At 36.0% G+C, this 23,712-nt stretch overlaps 1 protein-coding gene across 1 annotated transcript in view; it reads left to right on the top strand.

Annotated features, from left to right (window-relative positions):
* Positions 1-23,712, top strand: part of LOC128985599 (inositol-tetrakisphosphate 1-kinase-like) — a 68,688-nt gene that overhangs the window by 9,376 nt on the left and 35,600 nt on the right. The window contains exons 5-7 of the mRNA XM_054405224.1: positions 554-646; positions 2,021-2,064; positions 14,757-14,916. Of these exons, the coding sequence (XP_054261199.1) occupies positions 554-646; positions 2,021-2,064; positions 14,757-14,916 (297 nt within the window). The remainder of the gene's footprint in view (positions 1-553; positions 647-2,020; positions 2,065-14,756; positions 14,917-23,712) is intronic.

Raw genomic sequence — 23,712 nt, 5'->3', positions numbered from 1 at the left:
TGTATAACACAGAACTATTAGAATGTTGTTGAAAATCATTTATAATATAGGTAATTGCAAATTTTAAAACATGCTATTAATAATTAATTACATAATAAGTGGACTTATATAGAAACCTTTTTCATTTTAAGGTCAAAAACAAAATAAAATAAAATCACTAATTTTGTAAGAGTAAAACATGCTCACCAAGCCTCTGGTCTCCATTTACAATGATGTGGGGAGTTTAGTAGCAGCGACGTAAGTATAAGGAGTTAACAAATTGTTTGGTTTTTTTTTTCTATGCTGGTGTGCATTGCGCAACTTCAGATGGAAAGTACAGTCTAGTGAGGGGCTTGAACCACATCGTGTATCTTCTGCGTAAAGTCAGGCAACAAATGGGGTTGTCTGTGCTTAGTAATTGTTTAAAAATAGGTTTGTGATTCCTTAATATTCAAGCAGCATTCTAGGGAAGGTCAGACCGAAGATTGGACAATTTAGATTCAACTGTAATAAAAAAAACTGCTGAAATCTTCTAACGCTGATGTGTCTGAATGTTTTGTTTCTTCATGTTTAGGCGTATTCACACCTGCATTTGTAGAATTGACAAGTGACGATGTCCGCACGAATAGTCTCAGACTAAAGAGCTCCGGCGTCAAGTATCCTTTCGGTGAGTGATTTTAGCAATGTTTGCAGTTTCACTTTAGTGGTACATAGTAGATAGTACAAACTGATGTAATTAAATATTCAAAGATACAGTAAACTTAAATATTTGATTTATTTGCTGAAATGATGAGAAAAAACTACCCTTTCATTAGTCGTAAAGTTCTATTAATACCACATAACTTTTTTTGCTTTTGTGATTTTTCCTCTCTCCGTGTAGGTACCATAAGTTTTGAAGAAGATGAAAGAAAATAAACATTTCCATACTTCAAAATATTATATCCACAATAGTAGTTTTCATTACTGGTCTCAAATGTGACTTATTGCGGGGAGGGATTGCATTTACGCGCGAGGCGAAGCGGAGTGTGGAAAAAGCTATCGAGCCCCGCAATGGCACTTTTGAGACGAGTATTGAACATTATTTTTCATTACGATATCAAAAAACTTGAAAACAACATGAATATTTTTGTTAGTTCATCTTATTATAAAAAAAAACCAAACTCATAACGCTAAGTTCCTGTGCTTATGTCAAGTTACATACACACGAAAACTCAGTGTTATGCATCAGCTGATCGGTCTGCACCGCAAAATCCCATAACGGTTACTTTCCGTGCACCACAAATACACAAAAAGTTAACCTTATGTAATTTTGCCGTGCAGTAACAGGAATAACCTATTTTGTTAGCTTATTTCACGTTTTGAAAGTGTACTTTTGTGTGTAGAGTAATTAAAATTCTGATCTGTATTTAATGAAATGTAAGTGTTGTACAATACTAGAAGTGGAAGAAAATTGTTTTATCTTTTTCAGAAGTCGAAAAATTTGAGAAAAATCTCTTATGTCCAGGTCTATAGCTATACAAATATTTGCCAGACAAATTTCATTAATTGGCTGTAAATGTTTATAAAATCTCAATCAAGGGAACTCAACTAGAAAGGGGTTTGTTATTGCCTAAGACTACCCTGCGGACACCTCCCTTGATATTATATTGTAGTTTTTATTTCACTCAAATTTGGCTTAGACCTATGTGTTTCAACTTGTTTTCAATTAATTGTTGAGATATGATAAATTAGCAAAACTAATGTTTCTACGCAAAAGAAAATTTATATAAAATTTTTTGACAAAAGTATCTTTTTCGATGATGATCGCCTCAAAACAACTCGAGAATATTTAAATTATCAAACCATGTTTGAAACATGTATGGAATGTGGCCTTGATATTGTATTTAAATGTTCTTCGCAGTTTCAGTTGACAGTAAGATATGGAGGTGATGCCAGCCACAATTTAGACTTGGTGGCCTTGACCTAACCAGCTGTAGCCTTGAGAGAATTCTCAAATGAGAGATGTTTGTTTGCTTGCTAAAAAAAGTTGTGTTTTTTTCAGTATGCAAAACTTCTATTGCCCAAGGGAAGAGCGATTGTCATAAGGTGAGATTATGTTGATATTTTGCTGGTTTAGTGGTTAAGATGTTGGTTTTTTTGTGTGGAGTGATGTCTTTATAGTGGATTTGATATATAAATCAATCAATAATAATAATTTTTCATTTAAGATTTGTTGCATGGATTGAATTATTAATTATTGTAATCCATGGTGATGGTTTTCGGCGTAAACCGCGTCGTCAGTTGTATATCACTGCCAGACGTTTCGCCCTTACTATGAAGTGGCATCCTCAGTGGCTAGGCTGAGACTAAGTCAGAGAAGTCCGTCCAGGTATACTATATAGCTGGGGTGAGGTCATTGGCGTGCGCGTGGAATGCAGGAATGCATACTCCCCTTGCTCTGGCTGTTTCTAGTAGTTTCTAGTAAACAAGGTGACGTAATACCGGATTCCATGACTGTGGAAGCTTGTAGTTGTCATCTTTATTGAAATTATCTGGATGTTTTTGATTTCAATAGCTTCTTTGATTTTTCTATGGTAGAAATAAGGTTCTTTAGCGAGTACTTTAACTTTGTCAAATTCTATGGCGTGTTTCGTTGTAAAACTGTGTTCTGCTACTGCCGATTTTTCAATATTTTCCTGTTTTGTCTGGCGAATGTGTTCTTTCAATCTAGTTGAAATCATCCGTTTGGTTTCTCCGATGTAAACTTTTCCACAGGAACAAGGAATCTTGTATACACCCGGTGCACTTAGGGGTAATTTGTCTTTTCCATTGGGTAGGAGTGAGCTAATTTTTCTCAGAGGCCTATATACTGGTGTGATGTCGTATTTTTTGAGAATCCTGCCAATCTTCTCCGATGTCCCTTTCACATAAGGAAGATACGAATTGTGTTTTCTCCTACTGTTGTCACTGACTTTTTGTTTATCGGTTGCTGCTACTTGTGCTAGCCTACAATCCTGTCTCTTAAAAGCTCTCTTAATATCCTTTTTACTATAACCGTTGCTTAAGAGGGCCGAAGTTATAATTTTTTCTTCACTAATCCAATCAATCAATATCAATTATTGTATTTACTTGTGTCTTACTCTTAAATCTAAAAGTAAATATTATAAATGTTTAACCAAATCATCAGTTATTGTTATTAATTAGACATTCACAATCGTGCAATAGACATGGTCATGTGGTTTTACAGATAAAATTAACATTTGTTGACTTAAAATTAATAATAAATTTATATAGACAACAGTAAAATTGAATAAACAATAAATTAATATAATCATTATTTTATAATTAATATTAATATTTTATTATTTATATAATTACTAGTTGAGCTATGGACGCCACAAGTAGAAAACTGTTGAAACAAAACATAAATAATTTTATTCAAACACAGCTGCTTTCAAAAGTTCATTTTAACCCACATGGAATGTCCGATGCGTGGAGAGTCGTTGAGTAACATATTGATATATATATTTTTATAAAAGTAACTTTTAGTGAATCAAAGTAAAGTTTATATTTTAAAACTAAGTGTTAACAATTAATCTTTAACTATCAATGGTGGGTGTGTAATGGTTTTACAATAGCTTAAAGCCCGTTTTCTTCTCTTATGTGCTCATACCTAGTTGCAAAGCCTATACTTTATTCTGAAATGGCGACCACAGGATGAAGGTATTTTAAGCCAAGTATGAAAGGAGATGAGTGTAGGATGAGTGGCACGATCTTGTAGTCTTGTTAGTCACTAAGGTAACGCTATTGTATAGGTTTATTGTATAGGTAACGCTACTCATAGCTCATAAAAAAAGAAGAAAAATAATCCAGTTGTCTTAGTGACATATTTTTCCAATATTGTTAACGAATTGTAAAACACGCACCGTTCTGAATTCTTTGTCGGTGGCGGTAACAAGAATGATTTAGTTATATGAATGCTCTACAAATTGACATGGAATGTCAGACAAGGTTGATGTTTGTTAATATGGAGAGAGAATGTCCAAGCGATATTCTCTAAAGAATTTCTTGATTAAACCAAATGTTACGTGGACGGCCAATATATACTCGACAATATTCAACTTAGAATTTCTCGGTAAAATGAAAAGTAATGTTATTTAGATTTTAATAATCCAACTAGAAGCGTGTGTCACTTTGTGACTTCAAAATCCGTGATGTATTTGAATTAATTTACAATTTTCTATTGCTCTGAGTTAACTTGAAAATTATCTATTTTTTATGTGATAATCATTAACTTATCACCGACTTGTAATTTGTTTAAGCAAACCCTGAAAACAACTTTGTAACCCAATACAATATGAAATCACGCATAAAAAAGTGAAACAAACTTACAATATTTAAAAAGCCAAAATCCTATAAAAACGCAAAATCTAACGCAAGTCATTTTCTTCTTAACATTTTATACAAATAACATTACTGTACAACATTTAACTTGAATGCACTTAAACGTCACCAACTGTAATGTCACAGCTGTGCTGCTGTTGATAAGCCCATTTTCGCATAGTTCATAGTTGTAAACAAAATTGTATCATGGCCATCTGTTTTGATGTAATCAAATGTAAACTTGAAAAAGTCCAGATAATTGACAACAGAATTCAGCACAAACTATGAAATTTTAAAAGCCTTGAAGATGAAGAGCTTTCACAGGATATCATAAAAACTCGCAAAAGGCACATCTAGAGGATAAATATTTAGGGGTCAATTTGCTGAATAGAAAAATCCAACAAATTCTTTTAACAATATAGATAATTGTTTGGGTTTGTTAAGTTGCATTTATTTATACCTTATTGGATGGTAAAAGGTTTACCACTTGAATAAAAATTTAAAATCCTTTTGAAGTGCATATGGGTGTATTTGACCAAGTACAGTTTATGTTGAGAGATTGGCCACTTTCTCTGGGGTCATTGACTCTAGTTTCCTCGTCAACCAGGTGTTTAGTACTTAATAGACTAGATAAAATGCTTCAGTTTCAAATCACAGCTTTTAATATTCATTATTATAAGCAAATAAATAAAAACAATCAAATATTTTCATACTAATGCAAGGTAAAAAAATCTGACCCTTAAATTGTAAAAAAATTATGTATAACATATAAAAATATATATTGATAAATGATTAAATGATTTTATTTCCATCAAAAATTTACAAGGTGAACACTTGTAATATTGGAAATATAACTGACCACTTTAACAAGTTGTGTGGTCAGTGGAAAAAATTAAAATAATCTAAAATTAAACATTAAATCAGCCTAGCTCAACATAAAAAATGACACCTGCTCTCTGTGATGTTTGAATAAATACTTAAACTAATACTTAAACTTAAATTAATACTTAAACTAAAAATCAAAGAAAACCATACTTAATTTAAATTTGTATTAAAACTACATTTAGATTAGGTATTTTCATGGACAACATCATGCATCATGCTATTTCCAAAATTTTATTTTTTTCTTAACCTCATTCCCAATCTAAATAATGAAGTGTACAACAAGGATCATGTAAATAAATGAGTGACCTAAATTGCTTTTGTATAAAAAATGCTAATGCGTTCTGCTAAAGGCTAAATTGCTTGGCTAAATGGATAAATTGTCCCCCTAGCTGTCTTAAACAAACTTGATCATTGAAAGGTAAATTGAATGATTTGTTTTGCCTCAAAAAGTTTTGAGCCCTACTAAAATTCACAATTTGCGCACAGGCATTTTTATGATACAATATATCCGTATGACATTTTATTGTACTTCGATAGGGACATTTGCTTATGTTGAAATTGTGAACGTGCAGAAAAGTAGTTGACAATGGATGACGTGGACGTTAATTACAGAAATGAGTCATTGGTGAAGAAAACTAATCTGACTCGATGACACATCTCTTCCGCTTACAACTACTTAATTACTTGGAGTATGTTTCAACCAAATCATAGTTAAAAAGCAACCAAAACTATATGCTTTTAGATAATAATAAACAAAACACAATATATTAGTTGAGATAGGCCTATACTTATTATATTACTTACAATGTATACAATGTACAAGTAACTAAAAAAAATTAACATATGATGGAATGATAGTCTGATATTATGCAAAATGGTTATAAATACCTGGTGTTGATAGTATCTAAATTCTTGTTTGTTCAAGTTGCTGACCACAGATGCAAACATTTATTTATGCAGATATTTAGATTGTTTTAAAAATTCAAGTAAAATACTCTATCTAATACACCAAGTCAAAAGGTCCGTTTTGTGCCTGTTATATGCTTGGTTTGCCTATGCTTGTATGCTACCAGCCGCCTGTACAGGGCATGTAGCAGTGAGTCGTTGCATGCGTCTGTGTGTGTGTGAGTGTGTGTTGTTGTGCGTGAGTGTGGGTAGAAGATGTATGAATGGTTTCCAAGTCCCAGTGCCTTTCACAGTATTATTAATTGAATGAATTGAATTTCTAAATTTGTGTATATACAATACTTGGTTCATCTAGAAATTATACACTGTGTGTTTCAATCATTACTAGAATAATAATTCCATATTTAAATAAGAAATTTGCTATGATAATAATCTGGTAGAACATAAATATTTGCCTAAAATGTATTTTTGCTTGAATTTTCGTTCCACAAGAAATGTATAAATATGTTGACTGCAAGATAAGAATATCTTTAACCATTACTTTAAAGTGAAGTCATGTTTTCTTATCTTAACTTGGATTGTATACTGTGAAAGGCGAGTGACTTAATTGCCCTACCCACTGGGAAAACTGTAAAATTTAAAACCTGCTATTTTATGGCAATGCTTGGTTTAATTTAAACATATCTCTTTGGTAATTAGTATGAGTTATTTATTTCTACCATTAAAAATGTTCAAGTACTTTTGAAACATTAGATTTTGTATGGATATGAAATAAAAATAAACAGTTCAAGTGTTCAAATAGGTATTCTATGTTAATGCTGTACCTATAAACAAGACTGCAAATTTGTATAAAATATGATGGGCGGAAATTGGTTAAGGTTAAAATAAAAATTTTAATATTATCACTTTTTATTTCAACCAATATGAGAATGGCAAGAGTGAATATTTCATTAGATAACTACCAGTATTGTTTTCTATAAGTTTTGGAGGGAAACATTCCTGAGGTATCAGAATCAGTGTTAGCAGAGTCAAAATTAACTTTGTAAATATATAAGGAATAGTTCATTGGATTTCTACATAAGAAACACAATTTTTTTTTTTTTTAATTAATCTCATCTTTTTTGTATAGGCCTATGTAGGATTTATGTTATTTTTTACTTTAAACATTTTATTTAAATAAGATTACCAAACACAAAATGCTGTGTGGTTATATTATATTTTGTCAGAAAACTCATTAAATCAAGTGTTTAGTTTGCTTCCTCAAGTGCATAACTAACCTCCTCTTACACTACAGCATTTAAAAATAAGGGCGAAATAGAGATTATAGGCCACATAATCTACCCAGATTTATTTTTCGGATCAATTGAGCTGACATGTCTAAAACATTTGACTGGGACGGTGGCGTCGTCCTGTAATCCAGCTACTAGGAGGTCACGAATTGTAGATATGTATAGGCATGTACTGTGGATGTGATACTCCCTGGTGTGGATTAACGTCCGCACGTGTGAGTACTACGACTACTCGCAGTACTATCCTGACAATTAGACCATTTTGTATATATCAAACGCAAAAATGTAGTTCGGATTCCATTATAAACTGTAGGTCCCTTAGTTACCATTAGCTGTAAGGGCTATTAATTAACAGCTGTGTCTAAGGAATATGTCGGCCTTAGTCACTAACAAGACTACAAGATCGCGCCACTCATCCTACACTCATCTCCATTCATACTTGGCTCAAAATACCTATTTTGTATGGTCGCCATTTCACTGAAAAGTATTAAAGTACAGTTGAACCTCGTTTGTACGAACCTCGATAAAACAATAAATAAATAAATTTGTAAATAAATTTGATTATTTACAAAACATTGTTAGCGGTGCATTCAAATTTTGATGACTACATTAGCGAAAACTTTGACCACATATATAACACTAGAATTAAAAATAATTTCCAATATCCGAGACACCGACTGAAGCTTGTAGAAAAAACACCTAAATACATGGGAAAAACACTTTTTAATAAACTACCCTCAGCTCTAAAAAATGTAATTAATAATAAATCTTTTAAAAGCAGCCTTGCTGATTTTCTGATTAGCAAAACGTATTACAGTGTTAATGATTACCTCAATGAAACTAACCAATCAATATGACTCTATTTTGTATGACATAGAAACTAATTTTTTTTTTTCTGTCATCGTTTAACTAATTTTGCCAACTTGTTTACAAACATTTTTTATGCATAAGACATATTGTTGTACATTAGGTTAAGTTAGTAATAATTTTGACAATGTCATCTGTTTTTTAGCTGTGCTATGATTTAAAACGTTGATGTGACAATAAAGAATTATTTATTTATTTATTTATTTAACAAATTCCTCGATAAGACAAATTTTTTTTAATCCCCTTGTCACTTTCATATAGGTCAATGCTAAAAACACCTCTATACAACGTAGTAATCTATACTTATTTAATACGCAAGCACGATTTTTGTGACAATTACTCCTCCGAAACTACTGAACCGATTGACATGTTTTTGGTGTCATTGGAAAGAGCGTAACGTGAAGTTGTGCAGGAAACCTTCTTTTTAAGGAAATAATTAGAGAGTGAGGCCCTGGGGCCCTTTAAAGTTTCGTATTTCTCCATAAGGATAACAAGGGAGATAATTTTTATTTACAGAAACATATGTTTGTTATTTGAAAATAGTCAAAGTCTACTAAATAATAATTGCTATGTATTATGACTGTTAATGTATACTACATTTCAATCAATGATTGTGTGCCTTAAACTTTACTCATAACGGATCTCACTACTTTATTTTCATGCTGGGAATAGTAAAATTTAGTTGAGAATAAGTTACCATATTTAGAAAACTTTACTATAATAATTGATGTATTTAAAATCACAAATCTTTGAAACAGCTGATCGAGAAATCAAACAAATCATCTACTTCATGTGAATAATGTTTTTACACAAACATCGTTTTTTTTAACCAATAACTTGATTCTTTTTTACTTGTGGGTGTATTTTGAGTTTGCAGTTATGAAAGCACCAAGCCAAGTACTTTTTATCTAATTTTCTTTATATACTAACAGTATTAATGAATTACTACATGAAAACTGCGCTTCAGCAAGCAAAAGCCCACCCACGAAAATAAGAATACTCCAATGTAATCTTGGGCGATCCAGGACAGCTGACGCGCTTCTCAGTCAGCTTGCCCTCGAACACGGTGTCGACGCGCTCTTGGTCAGCGAGCAGTACCAGTACCGGAATAGGGTCCCACCCTTTTGGTTCCCCGATAGTCTTGGTACTGCTGCTTTCTGGGTGCGTAATACAGCTCAAGTGCAAGTGCGGGGTCATGGAAAGGGCCGTGGATTTGTTTGGGTTCGGTGCAAGGACGTCACCTATTACAGTGTCTACCTCACCCCTAACGAGGCTATCCATGACTTCCGCGAGAAGATAGACCTCTTGGAAGAGAGCGTGCAGGACACCACAGGGCATGTGGTCGTGGCTGGTGATTTCAATGCTAGGGCCGTCGAGTGGGGACTGACCCTCACTAATTCCCGGGGGAAGTACACCCTGGACTTTGCTGCCAGGGCTGGACTCGTTGTAATCAACGAGGGCAACACGCCAACGTTCCGGCGACCCGGGATGAGGGGAACGATCCCAGACATAACCCTCGCATCTGAGTCTCTTCTGCCAAGGATCACAGCCTGGAGAGTCTTGGAGGATTATACGGCCAGCGACCATCAATACATTATTTTCAATGTCTTAGATCGCATCCCGAGACAAGTTGCTGCATCTCGGGAAGTGCCCGTTCGGTGGAACACCAAAAAACTGGACGTGGCTAAATTCACCGAGGCCATCCTGCGGGGAGTGCCAGCGGTGCCTGCCGCACCTGGCATGGCTCATGCAGAGGCTATAGTTACATAGATGATGGGGCTGATTGCCTCGGCTTGTGATGAGTCAATGCCCCGCAAGAGACTCCGTTGCGATAGGAGACCCGTATACTGGTGGACTGCAGAGATCGCGGATTTGCGCCGAGCTGCTTTGAGAGCTAGACGACTCGCTACCAGGGCCAGGGCACCCTTGGATAGACGCCGTAAGCTGGAGAGCTACAAGGTGGCGAGGAAGTCTCTCCGCCGGGCCATCAACCGGAGCAAACACAATTGCTGGAAAACACTAAGGGATGATGTCGATTCCGACCCGTGGGGCCTGGGTTACAAACTAGTAACCCAAAAACTCACCACTCGCTCTCCACCTTCCGTCATGGAGGGGGCCGCTATGGAGAGGGTCGTCAAATCCCTTTTTCCGGATCTTATTCTGCGCCCACTGCGTGAGTTTGAGATTATGGACGATGTCCCACTCTTCACTCATGAGGAGCTGGAGACTGCCGTTTTATCCCTGAAAAACAACAAGGCTCCTGGACCTGATGGGGTACCTGGCGAGGCTCTTAAGAAGGTTTTTTCAATCAATCCCCTGATTCTTCTGAGCATGTACAACGCCTGCCTAGCAGAGGGGGTATTTCCGTTGTGCTGGAAAAAAGCTAGGCTCGTGCTCGTAGGGAAGGGGAAAGGAGACCCAGAATTGCCGTCCTCTTACAGACCCCTTTGCATGTTGGATACGGCTGGGAAAGTCCTAGAGAAGTTGATCCGTTCCCGACTGAATTCAGCCGTGGTTGCTGCGGGGGACCTGAGCCCTCGCCAATACGGCTTCAGGAAGGGGCGATCAACGGTCGACGCTATTGAGGAGGTGAAGCAAGCCGTGATGAGAGCTGAGGATTTTAATCACTACTCTCGTAGGGTTGTGCTGCTCGTTACACTCGATGTGCGAAACGCATTTAATTCTGCAAGATGGTGCGATATGCTGGACGCTCTGGAGAACAACTTCCACGTCCCGGCATACCTCATGCGCATTATAGAGGATTACCTCCGGTTCCGCCTCCTCATGTATGATACTACAGAAGGCCCGCGGACGATGAGTGTCACTTCTGGTGCTGCCCAAGGTTCCATACTCGGCCCGGACCTCTGGAACGTTGCCTACGACAGCCTCCTTAGGTCTGAAATGCCTGAAGAAACCGTTTTAGTTGGGTACGCAGATGACATTGCAGCTTTAATAGCTGCTCGTAGTGTTGAGCTGGCCCAGCTAAAATTAAACCGAGTCATGCGAACTATAAACGCATGGATGGCAGATCACGGTCTCTCACTCGCGCTGAACAAAACTGAGATCGTGATTCTGACCAAAAAGCGGATTGACACCATTGTGCCGTTGAGGGTGGGGGACGTCGAAGTCCAGTCCGTTCGTGCCGCCAAGTATCTTGGTGTCATGGTGGACTCTAAGCTTAGCTGGCGGGACCAGATATTCCGAACAGCGGACAAGGCCGCTAAGGTTATCTCTTCTCTTAGCCGGTTAATGGCCAATGTCGGAGGTCCTCGTTCCAGTCGCAGAAGGCTGTTGATGTCTACAGTTCAGTCTGTGCTCCTGTATGGTGCGGAGGTGTGGGCAGACGCGCTCAATAAGGAGGTGTATAGGATGCGGCTTGCCAGAGTGCAGCGTCAGGCAGCACTCAGGGTAGCATCCGCCTACCGAACAGTGTCTGAACCTGCCATCTTGGTGGTTGCTGGAGTAATCCCCGTCAAACTTTTGGCGGCGGAGAGGAAAGCGATTTATCAGCGGCGTGGAGAGGACCATGCAAAAATGGAGGAGCGCAACCGCACCTACCAGCTCTGGCAGGAGAGCTGGGAACAGGAGTCGCGGGGACGCTGGACCAGGAGACTGATTCAGCAAGTCCAACCATGGGTTGACCGACGGTATGGTGAGGTGGACTATTACCTTACCCAGTTTCTGACAGGTCACGGGTTTTTTCGGTCGTACCTGTTCAGGATGGGCAAAGCCGTGTCACCCGATTGCATCTACTGCCCAGGCACTCCCGACGACGCGGAGCACACCTTCTTCCGCTGCCAGCGTTGGGAAGGTTCCCACCTGGAGGCTGAACAACATGTAGGGCAGTTGTTGGTGGACACGGTCATTCCGATGATGACGGAGGGTGAGGACAATTGGACCTGTATGTCACATTTCGTCCAGGATATTCTCCGCACAAAGAAGCTAGAGCTTGACCGAGATGCAGTCTAGGTCATAAAGAAATTGAATGCCAGAAACGGCGCGAGCCCTGAGGGCTTAGGTCACACGTTGACCTGACCTGAAGTAATGTGACAAACAATCCCAGGTCTGTGTCCAACAGAGTAGAGGGGGTTTTTTTAGTGAGTAGTCTGACAAGCTCAGGAGTCTCACACTACAGGCTGGCTACCTGTGTGCGTAAAAGCATTTTTACCTCCTCTCCCTTATAAAAAAAAAAAAAAAAAAAAAAAAAAAAACTACATGAACTTTACAAGTTAGGTAATTAATTGTCAGTATGCCAAGGGGAAGAGTGGATCCTTGAAAACAGTCGAAGGCAGAGGCACCCATCTAGAAAATCCAACTGAGTTTTTAAATATAGAGGTCAGTGGATTGCCAAGACACAGATTATACTAATAAAAGGAGTCAGCGGTTTTATTGATATTAATACATCAAAAAGGGGCTCATTAATGGCACGAGGCTTCGTGTGATCAGAACGGTTAACAACAATGTAAAGTAGAAAGTATAGTCCTAACATGGAACAAGTGAGTAGGGACATATTTTGATTTCGATGATAAAAGATTTGCCCGTCTGAAACAAAGTTATCTTTTAAAATGGAAAGATGCTAATTTCTGTTATCTTTGGCATTTGCAGCAAAAGTACTTTAATTAAAGAGCAGCAATGTTCTTAGCCAGACCAATTTCAGTCATGAGCAACAACTATATACTGTATATGTTGTTTTAAGTAAGGCTACATCTTTTAATAGTAGGATAAGCATATTCATTACGGAAAATTCTGACCAGGGTAATATTCCTGAAGGTAACTTTAAGACTAAAATCGTAGTATTTATGGAAGTGCTTTTGTGATAAAAATATTGTTTTTTAGTGTTTATTTTTAAAAGTGTTTTCTTCAAGCAGCATTTTATGACCCTCACATAGGTATATGCTACATTCACTGCCTATTGGTTTGATATGATAAAATGTTTTGTTAAATGTGTTTTTAAGAATCTTAAAAAATAACTACCATGTAACATACTTGAACTTGAACACTTATTAATTTACTAAATATAATACGCATACAGCTAGAAAATGGCTGGATTGCTTCCCTTCTAAGACTTTATTATTACTGTATTTAATTTTCGACGAGTCAATATATAACACGATGAATTTGTTTTCTAAATTTATACAGTATGTTTTTGCGGGGCATTGAGCCGCACAGGTTCACTAGTTAAGTTAAAAACCTCCATAAGACGAATTTGTCTGTGACATGGGCTAGGACTGATTAACCTTTATACAACGAATATTCTTAGCACAAAACCTCTACAAGACGAACGTGACCTCTATAAGACAAATTTATCATAATCTTAACCTCCATAGTACGTAGTTTTCAAAACAAACAGAAGGTTGTCTCAACATGAAACCCCCACCCATCCCTCCTCCTTCCTCAGTCATTGTTTGGAGAAACCTTGGAGCGAAGAAAAACCTCTATAAGAAGAAAAACAGCAGCATTAAACCTCGATAAAACGACCCTCTTTATTAAGAATATCTCTATAGTATGAATATTTCCCGTACCCCTTGAAATTTGTCTTATAGAGGTTCAACTGTATTGATAAATGTAGACCTCCCTTCCCAAATTAAAGTGGTAGCCAGTTTTAGAGTGAAAGTTACTAATTTAATTGAGCTACCAGCAAAGTGATTTGATGTCAATTACTGATTATGGTCAATTACAGGTTTTTTTACGTAAACTGTTTTTTACGCCAAACTGTAAAGTCAACTTATTAAGTATAAGAACTTGTATGCCACATTATCTGGTATGGATAAACGTAGAGAGAAAGTATAACTTTATAACTATCTCTGTGAGTGGCTCATTCAACTGTTCTATTAGAAAAAAAAAAATTACAGCTGGTATTTGTATATGTGATATCAAATCCAAAGAAGAATCCAAAAGTCCACGCTAAAACGCTCTAAAGGCTGATTCACACTTATCAGTCCAGTCACAGTTCTGTTACAGTCCAATCACAGTTCAGTCTCAGTTCCTCAGTCATCTGTCCATCAGTTGGTTTCAGCCAGTCTTCCGTCACTAATATTTACAGTGATGTTAAGTCAAGAATTTTAAATTAAAACACTATATTCTATGAAATTTTCACTGTCCATCTTCTTGTTGATTGTTACAAACAGTACTTAAAATATAAACACAATCATTTACATAACAAAAACACTATTTTATAAACGCCCGAATAATCCAAAAATATCAGGGGAAAGAAATCAGAAATTCGGAACCATGTCGGATGAGTGTAGAGAGCACAATAGAAAGTCCATTAAAGAATATTCTGTGGCTAGATTGATGTGACTGAACTGTGCCGTAACTGGTATGTGTGAATCAACCTTAAAGCTGTGTGTTTTGAGTTTGTTTTTTTCAATCAGTCTCCCCTGTGGACATCTCATGTATAATACAATTATAGTTTGATAACCTAAACCTTAATGTGAATGTGAATGTGATATCCTCGTGATGTTTCAGATGACAGTGATCTTCAACGAGGCAGGCCTAGTAGACTGCAAGCCTCCCTGTGTAGCCCAGACCTTCATCAACCACAACGCAGTCCTCTACAAGCTCTACGTGCTGGGGGACGAGTACAGGGTGGTGGAGAGGCCTTCTCTCAAGAACTTCTACCCTTCAGGTCGGTTTCAGTAATGTCAAATCTTTTGAAGTGGAAGGCTCATTGTAATTCTCTGTGGGGTAGCGGATTTCTACCCCCATGAAAAAACGCCTACGTCATTTTGACGTCACAAAGGGCGGAGCCAATTCGAGAAACTGGCCTCGACTGGAAATCTACCTCCGGAAATCTACCCCCCGTGGTCAGCTCTGCCACGTATCAGCCAATATTCATTGTTGTCTCTTCGGTTAATCATTACCCTCTAATATCTGGTATTAAGCATGTGATATGTCATTGTCTTGATTAACATTATCTATCTTCCTAATGAAATATGCTGTATCAGCCCTTTTCTCACCCGAACTACTTCACCGATTTTTATGATTGAGGTGTAATTTTAAATCTTAAGATCCAGCGCAACGCAAAATGGTAAGTAAAACAATATTTGATAAAGGGCTTCAAAAGTTTGACCCTTAAGCATTTGATTTATTTCCAGACAGTGATTTAAAAGGTTGACCAACTTTCACTTTCACATACAGTAACAGCTAACAGCGCATGCATGAGTGCAGATCGTGAAATTTAATACATATCATAATGAAGGATATATCATTGAAGGAGGTTATTTTCTGATTACTAGAGGTAAAAATACAATGCAATTGTTGATAAAAAGCCTGCCACTGGTTGATCAATATATTAATTAACTAGAAGAGTACCCGTCCTTCGTATGGGGTTGGAATATGCTTATTGCAGTTATACTCAAGCTTTGCGTTTGCAATAAGGGAGGACACAGTTTGATCAAATTTGCTTTTTTAAATTTACAGTATTCTATAGTATTACACATCTACCATAGCCATAATGTTCTACCACTTCACCTAAACAATAGAGAAAAATAAATTATCAACAATTCGCAAAATATCACAAATTATTCATGAAATGAAAAACAAACATAACTGTAAACAATCCTACTTTGACAATTCTCATTGCGAATAGTTTTTTGTTGCTGCTTAGTTCAAATTAGCTCTTTTCATAAATGCAAAAAAATATAGTGCTGCACCCTGTTGGTAAATCTTATAACTTTTTAGTGCTTTTCCATATCATAGAACCAACTTTTTTAGTTGAACCAGCTGTCTAAATTCTTTAATTTATTTTATGATATAGCCCAGTTTCAAGAACAGTTTTAATCAATTACCTTTTTGGTTTTTGTTGCCATGATGTTCTTGTTGATTTTTGCACAGATGGCAAAAATCAACAAGAACATCATGGCAACAAAAACCAAAAAGGTAATTGATTAAATTCTTTAATTCCCTTTAAATATGAACGAGCTGGTGGCCCGTCCTACATACGGAGTTGTCAACTAAAACGGAATAATTCAGAACAGTTTACACGCATAGACAAAAATTCTGGCAGTTGGGGAAGATCACCTTATAAACAAATGTTACGTGACCACCTATTTATTCCATTTGAATATAGACCTAAAATATGGTGATACCTATGTATTTTAAATCCGATAATTTTACCATTAAACAGCATTTGTGTCAATTTGAAAAATCTTGAAGTGAGTTTGGCGACCGATTCACACTGGTTTTGAGTAGAGTAGCTACATGCCACCTCCAATTGCATACTGTACTACTTATGTACCTACTTACCGTACCTTATCTTACCTCCGTGACTACTGAAACTTTTATGAGGATTCTCTTCTATCACCTGCCTCTTCTTATCTAGATCCCAGTCTGAGGATGCATTTCATAACTTGATATTTCCCGTCTATCGTGTGGTACTCCTTGGAATATACTTTTTAAAAGTCTATGCAGAGCCTGTCCATCCAAGCTTTACCTACTTCTGGAAAGCATCCCTATATTTTTCTTAGCTCTCTGTTCTTTTTTATTTAGACCTGCGGGCCGTTATCGTGAACTGGTCTGTATATTTTCTCTGCACTTTATTATCTAACCCATCATTAAGGTTTTTCGGTTCTTTGGTCAGCCCCCAAGTTTCTGAATCATCAGTACTACAGGGATAGTTGGTTTGGTATGAGTCGACTTTGGTTTCTGCTGCACCCTGCAGTTTATTTAACAGTTTTTAGAGACCTACTACACCGATTGACGCTTTCACTACTATCCAAAATTTTTGTATGCCGATATACTCACATTCAAACATACAGAAAAAGAAGCATCAACACGTAAACCACTTATGTCTTAAATAATTAAGCGATAAACTGCTGAAAAATATTTCCCAAATATGAGTTGAAATTTGCAATGCATAAACTAAATACTTACACAGATTGCATTTACGACAAAACTTGATTAAACGCAAGTGTTTGAGATGTTTAGTTCAAAATAACACATTTCCTGATAAAGCAGATACTTCACGGTAAGGGAAGACTACCTATATTTTAAAGTGAAATAGTATGTAAGCAAACACCAACGAACAATATCTTTGTAAACAAATAACTTGTAACATAAACATTTCAATGACAGTTATAAACCAGCTGTTAGTTAAGCCAGCATTAAAAATACTTTAAATTGCTGGCGTCGGCTGCTAGACTTTAAAAAAATTAAAACGTAATTTCTAAAAAACTGAAACCCTAAACTAAAATTATGGCTCCGACATTCCCTAGATCTCAAAATTATCTTTCTTTCAACACAAAAATCATGAAAATCCGTCAAGTGGTTGATTCAGAATCGTGAAATAAAAAACCCCTGTTTCGTTTTAATATTATAGATACTCATAAGGTTAACATGGGGAATTACAGAGCCACTGGGGCGGAGCCCGAAAGGATTTTTGAGATAAGAATATGCCTTTATGTTAATCGGGAATGTAAGCTACCAAATTTCAGCCCAATCCGTCCAGTGGTTTATGCGTGATTGTACTTCAAACACCCATCAAACAAACAAACACACAAACTTTCACATTTATAATATTAGTAAGATTATTTCATTATCAATTCCCCTCTAGTAATAGGAAGTAGCCTAATCCCTTGGTCGTATACACTATCTGGAGTTGTTTACACAAGGAATTAATTGACAAAAAATAAAACATAAACACATTTTATGATATTTGTCAAAGCTGGTTGGGAAATAACGGATAATATGAAGGTAATGTAAAAGGATAAAATGGTGCACTTCGGGATAGGGATGGTATTTTTAACATCAGCTGATCGTTTTGGTTTTACAAATCTATTTAAATACAATTAGAGTTTTGTCTATACATTGCTCAGAATTATGATCTTTTTAGGTTATTTTTACGTTTTATACATTAAAGACGCCGAAACAAGTCTTATCTCAATTTCTGCCCGTCTGTCTGTCTGTAACGGGTCCAGAAGGCATTTTACGCGAACTTCTCCTAAAAAACGAGATAAGATTCATGCATCCATCGGGATTTGATTCAAATAGTCTTTTTGGATTCACTGGTTTGGCAACAATGCCTTCAGCAAATACAATATGGCCTCACTGCTTTTGAATTAAAATAACGGACGTTCAAAACCCCAATTGTGTGCGATTTTGTCAAGTTTCCCCCTAATGTTTACCACATACGTCATTTATGAAATACTAATAATCTGTTTATAAGCAAAATGCTGGAAGACCAAATTACATTTTCTTACCTTTAAATTTGATTTTTTAATGTGCGCCTAAAATAAATGTACGTACTGTAAATTTCTACCGTTATATTGATGTAATAGTTGTATTTTGTATTATATCTATACATTTTTTTTCTTGATTGCTTTAATAAAAACCATGAAACGTGATCGCTCCACTCAACTGGCTTTCACCATGAAAACAATCCTAGTTAACAAAGTTGCACCTAGCGTAAATGTTTATGATTTTGTTTATATCATTGTTGATTGAAATGGCTTGTAGTACAATGTTTAGCTTTCCATGCAATGAGCAAAGGTTTGCAATTTATTACATGCACTATCAAGGTATAAAATTTAAAGTACGTACATTTATTTTAGGCGCACGTTAAAAAATGAAATTTATTTTGATGAATATCTAAACTGTAATAGTTTAAAAATATTGCAATCAGTTACAAGTATTTTGTAGCAGAAAGGGGTTTTTTTAATTTTAAAACTTCTGAGAAAAAACTCTTAGAAAAGGGTATTCACTAGTATGAAGAACATGTTGAGCCGATCAGGTAGACAGACAAACCCTTAAGAAAATTAGAATACTTTCATAAACCTATCAACAACAATCCGAGGAAGAACGGGAAATGCTATCAGGTCCGTTTCGGAATGCCGGGGGTTGAAACTATTTGAACACCTGCGCTGCCTCCCGGGAAAGGTTACAGAGTAGCTGTTGAAGGGTCCAGGGGAAAAACGGGTTAGGTAAATCTTTTTGTAATTTTTGGTTTAAAACGCCATTTTGTAGTGTTATCAAGCTCCACACGATGGTATGCTCATAATTGGGAAATACGGGTCTAGTCATGGTGAAATAAATGCTTCAAATATGAGGCACCTGTGGAAGAACGGGCTAAGTATCCAGTGCATTTAAGAAGTTTTTTTTTAAATATATTCTAAGTATTGAATAGTGTTTAAAGTACTACATACCTTAAATTTAACTATATATGGACATTTATAAGTGATAAATTCCGTCAAGAAAAACACAAATTACAAGGAAATTTGAAAAATAGTTTTCCACTTTCTACAGCAGGCCATAGCACATAGTTACACCATTGACTATACACACTGACTGAAGCAAACTGGCAGGAAAAGTATAAAGTCTTATTAATAAATTATTAATAAAGGCAAAATACATTTTGAACTTAATTTCTTAGCAAAATAAAATAATATTTGTTCTTTTAACACAATGAAAATTTTAATTTGTAATTTAAATTAGGCCTATACAAGAGATACCAACTACGGAACTCAAGAAGCACAAGTAAACCTGTAAACTAAGGATAACCTGTTGGAGTTTGAAACCTGCTTCAGCAGAATCGACAGACTCCTTATCAGCTGCTTTGTTTCCTCGGAGAACTGACTCTTCAACTGACCTACTAATAGAGCTATTGCCGCAATATTCAAATATTTTAAATATTTTATCACTTCTCATTGCAGAATTGAGAACTATTGTTATTTAATATATTACATACATTATTTAACGAAAGCAATTTAATATTTTAACTTTAAATTAATATAATTATTTTACTGGAAATATAAACTGCAATCAAAAGTAGTTTTGATTTTATTTTGTGTTTATGTTTTATACTTTTTGATATGGATAGCAAGGATAATACCCCCCCCCCCCGCAGCAAACCTGCAGACTAAGCGAATTTCCATTTGCCTGATTGGATTTACACTAAAATGTCTCCTTAAAATATCACATTTATTCCCTATTTAAATAGAATCAGTTTAACACATATTTAGGTTTGCTGCAACAGGGAGGGTAAAAGTGTTTTTTATGTAAAATGTTAATAGTTAGTAAGAAATAATTTTAACATTTTCCAAATTTGGGCAAAAATGTTCATAAACAAGCAAACTAAAACAGTTTACTTATCTCCATAAGAATAACATGGGAATTTTAAATTTACAATTTTTTGGAATTTTCTCCGTAACTATTAGGTGCATTATAACGCTTCAATATACTAAATTATTTGTTTTTTTAAGCTCTACATAATGGTTTGGAAAGGAATTGCAAAATTTTATGTTTTTGAGTCAAAAGTGGGAAAACCCCACTTTTACCCCATAAAACCCCCCATAAACCCCCGTTCCCATGATCCGATCATGCTGGTTAGCGAACTCGTTCGAATAAACCTAGGTTTACAGGTTTGTACCAAATTTCATCAAAATCGGGTCGTTTTTGCTCGAGTTATCGCGCTTACGGACACATTTAATTGAATTTGAACGGATGCTATTTTTGGCCTCTAGGGACCTCAAAACAACAAAAAAATCGGTCCCAGGTCCAGGTCTTACCATTAGTACTACGGTAATAGCTATTCCCTATATGGGAAATTCGCTAAAAAATTTACGATTCCCAAAGGGTGGAAAAGAGAGGAAATAGTTAGAAAGAAAGGGATTCATAAAGGAAAAATTGATGTATACATAACCTCACCATCGGGCAAGTTATTTTGTTCTAAAAAAGAACTAGCTAAATAAATTGATGAGAAAAAACTTGCCTACAAAATTGAAGATTTTAATTTTTCTGTTAAGAATACAAATCAAAATTTTCTGTTAGAGCCTCCTGGTGATATAAAGTCTGTTGATATTTCTACTTGTACAGGGTGTTTGTACTTCTGACGACTCATACAGCTTAAGAATGGTTAAATGATGATATGATTATAATTTATCTTGAAATGCTGAATGATAAAATAGTAAACAATGAAAACATCTATTTTATAAACCCTGTTGTAAGCCAAGCAAACAAGTGCCTTGATGATACAGATTATTTAATAACACCTCTAAAACTACAAGAAAAATCATTTATATTAATACCAGTAAACGATGCAAAAGCTGTTTGTGCAGTGGGTGGCACACACTGGAGCTTATTATTATATCAAAAATCAAGAAACACTTTTTACTACTTGGATTCTTCAAAACAATACAACTTGGAATCTGCCAAAGAAATTTTCCTGAAAGTCGGTTGAGTCATTACAGATAGTCCCGAAAATGCAAATTTTCGGTGGACTGTGGTGTGTATCTGCTTCTGTTTGTTGACCACATAGTGAAGGGAATTCTAAATAACAATATTGATCTATCTCTCCAACAGTTTCATGTACTAAAAATAAACAGGACTCAAGTAATCTCCAAACAAGCCACCCTTGCCTACCTAATGTACAACAGTCAACACTTGTTCATTGGAGCACCTGATGTAAAAAAATTGTTCTTTGAGCAGTGCATGCCTCAGACCTGCTTAACAGAGTCTACACCTCAAGTCACAGACATCCAATCCACAACATCTACGGACCCTAAAACTAAAGAAAAAGGATTTTTAATCAGAAACAATAATAATAGCCAAAAATGGGAACAACCTAAAAAAGTGTCAAAAGCAAAGCAACAGCCGAAAACTAACCTTAACCTGAACACCACTACAATACAAACAAACAACCGCTATGTACTATAACATAATCATGGGACAGAATACTTAGAAGATACCAGTAGATCTAAAAACTTCACAAGCCCAGTGCAAAGTACAACAAAAGATAAAAGAAGATCTGCTGTGCCTAAATGGATCCATGCCAGGGAAAATAGTACTAAAATGGAAATATAATTATATGCAGATAGTCATTGAAGACAGCTTCCTGAAATAATAAATTTCTGCAGTACAAATAAAATAACAGTTAGTGGGCAAAAGATGCCTGGGGCAACTACTGAAAAAGTGTATTATGAGGCACCAAGAAGTAGAATTTAGAAACAAGATGCTGCTTTTAATATCGGGCTCAAATGACGTAATTAAAAAGACAACCAATAATATCTATGAAAAGTATCTGAAAAACTTGATTGCTGGAGACAACAGTAAAACAATAATAGTCACTACTATTCCTCACCGCTATGATCTAAATGCAAAGGACTCAGCCCATGATCATATAACCATGATCAATAACTATATCAAAGAAATTGCCATAAGAACTCCTTGTGTAAAAGTTATTGATCTTGACGAGCTAGAAAGGTTTCATTTTACCAATCATGGATTGCATCTGAATCATCGAGGGAAGAAAATGCTATCCTACATGATAACTTCACTCATAAATAAACTTAAGATAAATAATGTCACACATGTTATTGGAGGTGATAGGCCTGTAAATAGTAATTCTGTAAATTGTAAATCTGTAAATAGTAAATCCGTAAATAGTAACTCTCCCAGACAGATAAGACATTCAGCTGGTATTAATATCATCCAAGCAAACATGAAGGACATTATAGATGGATTTCAGAACAACGAGACTGTGGGTTTTGCGCATACAATATCAGCTGACCTGAATAGTGAGAGGAGTTTGAGTGCTGGGTTTGCGGTTACCTTCCGGAATCGATTTGGCAAGCCCCTCCTTTCAAATTGCCTTAGCAGTCACTTGGCATATCAAAAGATAAATAAAGGAGCAAGCATATTTAGTCTCATTACAAAAACTCAATATTTTTTGAAACCTACAAAATTTGACTAAGACTGTGCTTTTGAACAACTGACAAATGAATTTTAAATACCCCCGCCGCAGCAAACCTGCAGACTAAGCGAATTTCCATTTCCCTGAATGGATTTACACTAAAATGTCTCCTTAAAAGTATCACATTTATTCCCTATTTAAAAAGAATCAGTTTAAAACATACTTAGGTTTGCTGCAACAGGGAGGGTAAAACAGGGGCGGATCCAGGGATTGGCCCACCTGGCCCGGGCCCCCCCCTTGGTTCTTGGTTTTTTCAACCCGGTGGCAAGGCCATACACTAAAAACCAGTGGCCTTTTAACTATTGTCACAATAATTATTATTATTTACGTAATTATTTTATTTTACAACGGTTTAAATTTAAAGTATATGTGATACATAATTACATGAAAAATTTGTAAAATCTCATCAAACTGTGGTAACGTAATCTCAACTCAAGAATGCCAACACTGCATGCTTCAAGTTTCGTCCAGTATTCCAGTTCCATTCCGATTCCAGTCCAGAGTCCAGTCGTCCTCGTCCAGACGCTAGTGCAGTGGTGAGGCCGCTGAGTGAGACTTACAATTACAGCTAGATAGCCTAGTAGATACGGCGATACGGGATACCCAGTCTTTTCTTTTGTTCATAGTACGTAGTTGTTCTAGGCACCGTTAAAAGTGTGTGTAAATACTGTCCATAATATTTCCACGTGATTTATCGTCATGCAATGGTAAGAAAATTTCAGTTTAAATATTATTTGG

Source organism: Macrosteles quadrilineatus, unplaced genomic scaffold, assembly GCF_028750875.1.
Source record: "Macrosteles quadrilineatus isolate MER2022 unplaced genomic scaffold, UCM_ALF_1.0 Scaffold_2__2_contigs__length_208266976, whole genome shotgun sequence".
NCBI lineage: Eukaryota > Metazoa > Arthropoda > Insecta > Hemiptera > Cicadellidae > Macrosteles > Macrosteles quadrilineatus.
Note: the sequence above shows the minus strand (reverse complement) of the source record. Positions and strands in the feature narration are given on the sequence as shown.